Source organism: Salvelinus sp. IW2-2015, linkage group LG20 (genome assembly GCF_002910315.2).
Source record: "Salvelinus sp. IW2-2015 linkage group LG20, ASM291031v2, whole genome shotgun sequence".
Taxonomy (NCBI): domain Eukaryota; kingdom Metazoa; phylum Chordata; class Actinopteri; order Salmoniformes; family Salmonidae; genus Salvelinus; species Salvelinus sp. IW2-2015.
In genome coordinates, this window is record NC_036860.1 from 79,898,616 (window position 1) to 79,908,583 (window position 9,968).

The following is a 9,968-nucleotide window of genomic DNA, read 5'->3' on the forward strand; positions in this document are numbered from 1 at the left end:
TTATTCAGCTAAATGTTTGAYTTTCTCAATTTTACACCAAACAATAAATTCATATTTTTCTAGGTTTTATTGACAACGCAGACTGCGTGATTCTCGCGCATAGTTGCACACATTGGTGATGTCATCACGCGATGTTTCCAATGCTATGGCGTACCAGGAAGGGGAGACGCTAGAATCCTGGCTCAGTGAGTGAATTAACCTATGTATCCAGTCAATTCATTTATATTATTAGCATATTGCATTGCATTGCATTGCATTGAATGAAGTAATGAAGAGTGCGATCTGTTGAACTGTCTGCAATCCTCCAGGGCTACTGCCTCCGAGGCATCCCCGTTATAAGATCTGTGTTAGCGTTGTCGTTCTAAGCAGCCGTTTCAGGAAAGCTGTGCACTGAATCAGGATCAGTTGTGGGAGGCGGACATTCAAGCATAAACCCAGGGGATGTGGCCACTGAACCTCAGCTGAGCTCCCTTTTGATTTCGAGAGTTAAGACAGCTAAGTTGAGGATTGTGATTTTGGTATCAAGCGTCTATCTTGTGTTGGTTGACAGATATAATTGATAGCCTTTCGAGGAACTGGGGGCTAACGTTATAGTGGTGGCACAGATAAAACATCTTTGGTGGTGGCTTCACTGCATGTATGCGCGTTGTGGTATTGATGCTAGTAGCAAGTGCAATGTGGAGGATGACAGAGGATGGATGACAGTCGAATTCTTTACTGTCAGTGTCCGGTTGCTCACATGTGTTGTCCTTTCAAGTCTGTCAACTCTCAACTGTAAAGGCATGTGTTAAACATATTTTCTTTTTATTTGATCTCACTATAGATAAAGCCACCCATCCAACTAACAGACAGGAGGATTGGGAGTACATCATCGGTTTCTGTGACCAGATCAATAAGGAATTGGAAGGGTATGTTACTTCCTGATTCACCTGATACCATCATGTGTAAATTCAGTATGTATTAGCTATATTTGACCCATTGCTATAGTATGTATAGGAAATGGGCCAATTTAACCCGATCTCTTTGTGCAGTCCCCAGATAGCTGTCAGGTTGCTGGTTCACAAAATCCAATCGCCGCAAGAATGGGAGGCGCTTCAGGCTTTAACAGTAAGTATTCTTTGTTTGTACTATTTCATTTCATCCAATATTCTGTTCTAGTCCTGAGGCATAGCTGTATGTACTCCTATGGTGTATACAGTCWTGTCTCAGGGCTACCTATGTGTCCATGTGTTTGACAAAATGTCCACGTGTAATTCTCCCAGGTATTAGAGGCATGTATGAAGAACTGCGGGAGAAGGTTTCATAATGAAATCGGGAAATATCGGTTTCTGAACGAGCTGATCAAAGTTGTTTCTCCCAAGGTGAGTGGACTTGCTATCCTTAATGCGTTATTCTATTCTTCTTCTATTTTCCTTGTATTCTGTGTGTGAATACATCACTGACAAAGATCTGGTACACTTCTATCTAGTACATGGGAGACAGAGTACCAGAGAAGGTAAAGACAAAGATCATTGAGATGCTGTACAGCTGGACAGTGGCTTTCCCCAACGAGGCCAAAATCAACGAAGCATACCAGACACTAAGGAGACAGGGTAAGACCTGGTTTTCTCTAGTTACCACAGCCACTATGGCTGGGAATTGCCCGGGACCTCACGATACTGAGCTGCCGATACGATATGTATTGCAATTCTCACGATTCAAAATGTATTGCGATTCAATTATGTGATTTTATTGCGATTCGATGTTTCAAACATATTGCTCACCATATGTCTGATGCAGAGGGACAAGAAAGCCATGAGAAAACAAGTTTTGATCAGTCATGGAAATAAAATAGCTCATAACAAATTGGCTCCCTATTCCCTATTATTTAAAAAGAAGATGGAGAACAAGCTATGAAGGAAAAATAGTGGAGTTTTTGTTTTAGATACAGTAAACTAGCGCAAAAATAATCTTATCTGTGAACTAAATCACACACACCTTCCGCTCCCAGGTCTTGTAACTATGGACCCTGAGCTCCCAGTGGACAAGACTCTGATTCCTTCACCCCCCACACGTCCCAAGAACCCTGTGTTTGACAATGAGGACATGGGCAAGGTGAGACACTGGGTTCAGACTGAGTGTATCCACAGTACTGGTCTTTAACCCTGGTGCTAGAGAACTACTGCATATGTGGTGTGCAGTCTTTTGTTTCAGCCTAGCACTAACACACCTACTTACAACAAATCACTGAAACATTGATTTGCTAAAACGGGGGTTATCGGGCTGGAACAAAAGCCTGCATTCCCTCTAGGTCTCTAAGACCAGCATTGCTGACCACTGATGTACAGATAGAGTCAAACCAGCAGATGTCAGTGTCACCATGGTGATTTGACAGAGACATGCCTTCATGTGTGTTTAGCTACTAGCAGAGCTTCTGAGGAGCAAAAACCCAGAGGACCTGCAGGAAGCCAACAGGCTCATCAAGAACATGGTGAAGGAGGTGAGAGACAACGACATGCCCTTTAAGTGCTTATAAAGGCGGTTGTAAGGAGCCGTAAGCTGTTGTGAATGCTCATACTCAGCCTGTGACATACCACCTGTGTGTTTATCGTCATAATGGGTTCATACGACTGTTCTAACTAGCTTTGAGTGGTAATAAATGCTAATAGTGTATTTTATAAGCCCTGAATGCTGATTGGCTGAAAGCTATGGTATATGAAACCGTATACCACAGGTATGACGAAACATTTATTTTTACTGTTCTAATAGATGTTTGTAACCTGTTTATAATATCAATAGGTCACCTCGGAGGTTTGTGGTATATGGCCAATATACCACAGCTAAAGGCTGTATCCAGGCACTCCGTGTTGCATTGTGCATAAGAACAGCCCTTAGCAGTGGTATATTGGCCATATACCACACCCCCTTGTGCCTTATTGCTTTAATAATTCATCATGGGATAATAAATACACTATAAAATACATTACACACAGATGGAGCTTAGAAAATGTGATCATAGCCGATCATGCGTCCATGTTAGTAGTTCTCTATAACACTTGTATTGTTCTGTTTCCCAGGACGGCTGAATGCATTTACAATATAACTGTTGGGCATGCATAGAAGGCTCTTATAGCAATGTATAACAATGTTATAACAAGTCTTGAACATCTTATTAACCCTCATTCTCCCAGGACGATGTCAGGGTTCAGAAAGTGACCAAACGCATCCACACCCTGGAAGAGGTGGGCATCAACGTCAAGCTGCTGAGTGAGATGCTGTCCCACTACGACAAGGACAGGTCCTCCCAGTCAGACAGAGAGATCATCAAGGTGTGTGTTCCGTTCAGACTCCACACACATCACACTTAGCCCTAGTTCAAACACCGCTCTATCGCCGCACCGAACTAAAAAATMTAACTTTCTCTTTGGGAGAGCAGGGATAGAGTGCCTTGTGAAGCCATAGTGCACCTCGTCTGACTTTTGACAATAGTTGGTCAGCCTCTGCCGCTCTTTCGGCGCGGTGCGGGTGAGGCACGCCTCTGTTTCATGCAGTTCTGCCAGAGCAGTTCTTCCACTGTCAGGAAAAATGGTAATGCATATTAATATATGTTAATTGCGTGCAAATAAAGGTTGCTTGGCTACCACACCCACAACGGAAGCACAGTCATGGCTGATACGCAGGTGGAGGACCTCTGAGAGGTGGCTGTTATGCCTGAATTCAACCCAAAAGCAATGAGTATGTCTGCAGTGTTGAGAGAGCGATTGTATGAAACCAATTGGTATGTCAAGCAGAGTTCTCAGCCATGCCAGCCCGCTCTTCATGTCTATTCAGTTCTACTCGCCAAAAGTTTGGCGTCTGAAGTGCCGTTACTTAGATACTTATCCTATTTGCTCGCTGTGAAGCATTAAGGCCCTTATGTATCACCTCAGGCTATAGCCAGTCCTTAACTCAGTTTTACAGCTAGTCCAATTTGTTCCTTACCACTTCCCCTGGGCCCTAACCTTTCGATGTTTGCAGATCTGAAGGGTCTGGATAGGTATAAGCAGTTTAGTGGTAGCTTCTATCATATTGCTAAATCCTTACCTATCGGAAACACCAAAGTGTTAGGGCCAATGGGAAGGGGAAGGGGAATGGGTAGGGCCACGGGAAAGGGGTAGGGAGTGAATTAGGAATGGCTGCTAGAATGATACGAGCGTGGTAGACTTTGATGTTAATGTGACATTAATTAGAATTGTAAACTGTGTCAGTGGCTGATTGAAGCATGTCGTCGTACATTTCCTGTAATACCAGGAACTATACGACCGCTGCGACAAGTTGAGACGCGCTGCTTTCAAAATGGCCACAGAGACTGAGACACAAGTTTAGGTGAGGAAATAAAGTTATTTGAATGGTTTTCAACCTCTTAGATTGTTATTTGTTGTTCCATCTCTTAACCTCTGACCTTTGCCCTCCAGGTGACATCCTGCAGGCCAGCGATGACCTCTCACGGGTCATCAACTCCTACAAGAAGATTGTCAAGGGACAGACGGTGAATGGAGACATCGAGGATCCTAGATCTGCAGCTGGTGAAGGTGAGTGATGGCACGTAGTGTATATACACACATACACACACACACACACACACACACACTTTCAGAGCAAACTGTTTCCTTTCTACCATTTTGTATCTCTCTCTTTCTACCTCCTTCGATTTCAATTCCTCTCTCTGCTTCCTTCTACCTCTCTCCACCTCTCCTTCTTTCCCTCTCTATTCTACAGAGACCACAGGGAACAGTGACAACACAGAGACCTTGATTGACCTGGCTGGCATTGACGTTCCAAACTCCACCTCTCCTCCGCCTGCCCCTCTCCCGTTGGTCTCCGATCACACTTCAGCCAATCACCTGGGGTTCCCAATCCCTGTCTTGCCTCCTCCTCCAAAAAGGTTGGCCGGGTTGCATGCCAGTCAGAACAACAGCCCCAGCCACCCAGCCACCGACAAGGCCCTCAACGCTCTCTCTCTCCTTGARGATGAGCTGCTGTCCTTAGGTACCTCACTGACCTTGCATTTTATGGAAGTTATGTGTAAATGTATTCTTGTTAAATATAGGCCATATTTCCTATTTGATTTGTATTCAAAATGTATTCATGAGGACTGTGTTCACCAATGTTCAGACAATGCCCCATGGTACTTAATTTCATTATGCCAGCAGCATCCCACCCTGCATCCCACTGCTGGCTTGCCTCTGAAGCTAAGCAGATCCTTGGATGGGAGACCAGATGCTGCTYGAAGGGGTGTTGGAGGGCCAATAGGGGGTACTCTTCCCTCTGGTCTTAAGGGGATCACAATGCCCCAGGGCAGTGAAGGGAACATTGCCCTGCATAGGGTGCAGTCCTTCGGATGGGAACGTTAATACGGGTGTCCTGACTCTCTGTGGTCACTAAAGATCCCATGACACTTATTGTAAGAGTAGGGGTGTTACCCTAGTGTCCTTGCTAAATTCCCAATCTAGTCCTCATACCATCATGCCACCTAATCATCCCCAGCTTCCAATTGGCTCATTCGTCCCCGCTCCTCCCCCTGTAACTATTCTCCAGGTCGTTGCTGTAAAAGAGAACATGTTCTCAGTCAATTTACCTGGAAAAGAAGGGTCAATACTAATGACCCTTGTGTGTTTTCTCAGGCCTGAACGATCCAGTTCCTTCTCTGAACAGCCAATCAAAACCAAAGCTGAATGAAATAGCGAATCCGTGGACCTCCTTACAGGTAGTTCTTCCTGATAAACCCCACAATGGTCAGAGCATTAAAAGCATACTTTTTTTTTCTGCTGTCATTTCCTGTTTCTTAACAGTGAGGAGTTATGAACAACTCTTGTGATACATTGGGTAGATTTGTAAGTGTCGCTTCCTTTCTATCCATCTCCAGGCTGCTGACCCCGGCCTTGACTTGTTTGGTGCTAAGTAGCAGGCCAGGCCTAGTATTTCCCCCAGTCCAGCCAGCGCCAGCCCCCGCCACGGCCCCCGCCACCCACAGCCTCCAGGACCTCCAAGACATGGCCAGTCTGGACTTTGGAGAGCCAAAGAGGTGCTCAACTAACCTTACTCCCTTCACTTCACTGGTAATATTGTAGATCACTTCAAGGTATTATATTACCCACGTTGAATTAGATCAGGTGCTTCAGCGCATGGCTAAAGTGAAGCAACACTTCTGAGGTAATCCGAAGGCTCAGGGTTGTCATTAATAGTGCATCGCATCGTCGCATCATTACATTACTAGATGCTACTCAACATTATCCTGAATATGGTACAAATCAACATGCTCTTGATTGCACACTTGCTTGTTTGATTTAGTTATGTTTCCAGAGAGAGCTCATGTTGTTTTTCTGTCGTTTCCAGTTTGCGTGTTGGCGGCGGATTCGGGATGGCAGCCTCTATGGGGGCCGTAGTACCACCCTCCTTGGGGGCTATGGTACCCCAGGTCCCCTTCTCCTCGACRTCCCTCCTCCCTGGCCCCATGCCTGGCTCCCCTGCGGTGTCCCACACCAAAGCCCAGACGCTGAGCTCTGCCCCGGGCAGCCCCCTGTTCAGCTCCCTCTCCCCCTTCCACCACTCCTCCTTCCAGGGGGGCAGCCCAGCCAGGGGGCTAGGACCGGAGGCCTCCCTGGGCAACGTGCACGTCCCCCTGGAGGCCATCAGACCCAGTGAGTACTGGAGATAGGGGAGGGAGGTAGAAAGGGAGAGAGAGAGAGGGGAGTGTGCAAAGGGAAACGGGAAARGCTATATATCCTCCTGTGAAATTGAACGTCGTTCGTCTTTTTGAACCTTTTGATGTCCACAGTACACTGTCTGGATAACATTGATAGAGCCTCTCATTGCCTCTGTCCTGTCCCCTCCAGGTAAAGGGCTCCCTGTAACAGCCTATGATAAGGACGGGGTGCGTGTGCTGTTGAACTTTGCCTCAGACTGTCCCCCTTGCAGACCAGACGTGCTGGTATTAGTGGTGTCCATGCTGAACACTGCACCACTGCCCGTTCAGAACGTGGTCCTTCAGGCCGCCGTTCCCAAGGTAACACACAGGCGCAATATACACATGGTACACACACTCCACACACACTTTGTGTACACTTGCCGTGTCTAGACGCCATAGGGGTCTACAGCCATGTCTCAGGGCAGTGTGTACACATGCACTCGTATAATACTTACACGTGTTCACTCCTGTATACTTACTCACTCAAACATTGTATCATTTCATCCAAACAAAAGGTGATGGGGTCCTCACTCAAAAGTATGTTGCATAAAGCTTCYTTTTTGTATTTATTTGTATTATTTTCACTGCATCAGGGATAGCGTACACAGGCTTTGCAGCCATCTTCAGTGTGTAACTTTCACACACTACTTAACCCCTCCTCTCCTTGTCCTCCAGTCCATGAAGGTGAAGCTGCAGCCTCCGTCAGGAACAGAGCTGCCTCCCTTTAACCCCATCCTTCCCCCGGCCTCCATCACACAGGTCATGCTGCTGGCCAATCCCCTGAGGTAAGAGCAGGGCCACAGTATTTCCTGGTAAGGTCACATGGTCAGGGAAAAGTCATATGATCTTCCAGGGCCCACAGGTAGGGAGCAGCCCACTTCTCTAATACAAGGCCATGTCACTGTAAGACTAGGGCTCTATCTTTCATCTTTCCATGGTTCCTTGCAACTATCTCCTCATCTTTTCAACTGTATTGGAGGTTGAAGGTCCCTCTCTGACTTTCTATCCAATGTGGTTTTGGGAGACGGAGAGAGAGGATTTGAGGAATTAATGAAAGATTCATTGAGAGAGAGCCTAGGTCTTTTTGGACCTGATGGGCTTCCATTCTCTTTGTATCTTTGTGAAACACTTGCTGACCCTCTTCCAATGTTTGCCTCTTGCAGGAGAAGGTCCGTCTGCGCTACAAGCTGGCGTTCACTCTCGGAAACAGCAGTGCTCAGAGGTGGCGAGGTGGACCAGTTCCCCCGCCAGACAGATGGGGTCACCTATAGCCACCCATACACCACAGAGCCGAGCCAGAACGGGCCAAACCAACACTCCATGATGGGGGTGTTAACCACACATACCCCAGAGAGAGAGAGAGAGAGAGAGCAAGAGAGAGGAGAATAGGGTGGGAGAACTGTGCTGCAATGTTACAGTACCAACATAGTGCTGCCTACCAGCCAACCATTCTGTTTCTTTTAGATTGTTTTGATATTTACCGTTTTTGTAATTGCCCAGTTGCTATTGAGGCAATTGTAACTTTGTAAGCATAATATAGCATACATGGCATACATTGAAGTTTAAGCCAGGTTTACAATAGCTTCCAGAGCTTGTATTGATATTATTCCAGGACTGCATCTCAACTGAAGGGTTACAAGTGCTTTTTCCATGTTTCAGAAATTGATACAAAGATGCACCAAGTGTCACTCTTTATTTGTTATTAAGTATGTTCATTAACTGAGAACATCTACAAGGTATTTTAGCAGGCAGCCAGTTGTCCCTTATACAGCACTGCAGGACATTTCCTAACAAACGTAGTCCCGCCCACAAGACTTGCTGGCAAAGAAATATAATTAACACTACATCCATTATTATGGCGAGACACATACATACAGTGTATATACTGTGTATATATATATATATATGTGGTGTATGTATATATATATTTACAGTATATATGCCAATGTTTATACCACAGCATTGTTGAATGCTTGTTTCTAATGAGCTAGAAGGGCATTCTAGAAAGGACATTATTATTCAGAGCTTATAACTAGGAAAAAATGATTGATTAATCCTATACCTGGAATAGAATTTGGTGAAATCCGGGAATCTTATCCGGAGGACTTGCTAGCTAGCATGTTAGCTCATACTTAAAACTTGAGTCAAGATACAGAAAGTTATGTTGATTAGATGTGGGTGCTAGCTGGCTGTTGACAAAGGCCTCGAACGTGATTCCATGAGGTGTTTCAATATTTCTTCAGTGCATATCCAGTGATCATGCTTATTAGACATAATTGTGGCAATTATTATGACATGTTTTAAAGTGTTGTATATTGTATTTCTCAATGATATTAGTTATTTAATGGGTTTGCTGGACCATCTTTAGGTCTTACCACAGACAGCTACTATTTTGATGACTGGGTTTCCTAGCAACACTGTAATCAATATTGTGGTTACTCCTGACATGCTTCTGTAAGTTGTCATAAATGCATACCATAGCTGGTTTCTATTCTTTGGTTTAATGTACGGGTTCTTCTTATGCTCCCTCTGATGCTTGCATCTGGTTAACTATGGTGTTTGAGCTTTCAAAGTGGTCTGTCAACCCGGGTTAAGATATCCATTAGTCCTGAGTTTTAGGATGTGTATTATTTTTCTCCATTGTCAGTATTGAAATGGTATTTTATTTATTTGTTGTAGTATTTCAGTGCATCACTGAATTGACCAAGCTTAACACTGCTGAAAGTGTCATCTGACAAGTTGAACTAACATGGAGGAAGGTGAAACCAAGAAGTCAAAATCATTCCAGTAATATTGAGCCACAATAGGGCAGTGATTTCATACTTCATCGATGATGAAAGGTTGAGTCGCTAACCTTCATCCTAACATTCAAAAGGAATGGACGGATATGAGAATATGGTGGAAACACCTTACCCATGCTTGCACTAATACATTGCTTTTAAATCCACACTTCAGGGAGGTTAGAGAATTGGAAAACAGACAGTTTCCCCTTCCTCCCCATGTCCTCTTCTGGTTGCCCCTGACTTGTAGCATTGTGAGAGGCACAATAGCTCTGTACATAGGTGTACTTATCGTCTGTAGTCAGGAGATGTGTAGAGGTCAATGTGATGTGTAAATGTCTTGAAAGATGTTTTACGATTGTACATACTGTATTATGTGCTATTGTTTGCTGCATGAGAATTAAAGGATTTTTGATCTGGTGTAATTTAGCTGATTGTACTCGTCTTTGTTGTTCTATTCATACCTTAGGCTAGTAAATCAA

General features: G+C 44.7%; 1 protein-coding gene across 1 annotated transcript; it reads left to right on the top strand.

Moving 5' to 3' along the window:
• The first annotated feature begins 89 nt into the window (after window positions 1-89).
• Window positions 90-9,915, top strand: gga3b (golgi associated, gamma adaptin ear containing, ARF binding protein 3b). The gene is given in 20 exon segments (XM_070449708.1): window positions 90-185; window positions 824-908; window positions 1,032-1,107; window positions 1,263-1,361; window positions 1,469-1,592; window positions 1,991-2,094; window positions 2,399-2,479; window positions 3,171-3,308; window positions 4,270-4,327; window positions 4,330-4,344; window positions 4,434-4,550; window positions 4,738-5,007; window positions 5,643-5,725; window positions 5,885-5,917; window positions 5,919-6,043; window positions 6,355-6,659; window positions 6,855-7,024; window positions 7,382-7,490; window positions 7,868-7,916; window positions 7,918-9,915. Coding segments are annotated over 20 exon segments (2,286 nt in total). The 5' UTR covers window positions 90-118; the 3' UTR covers window positions 8,096-9,915.
• Window positions 9,916-9,968: the final 53 nt, after the last annotated feature.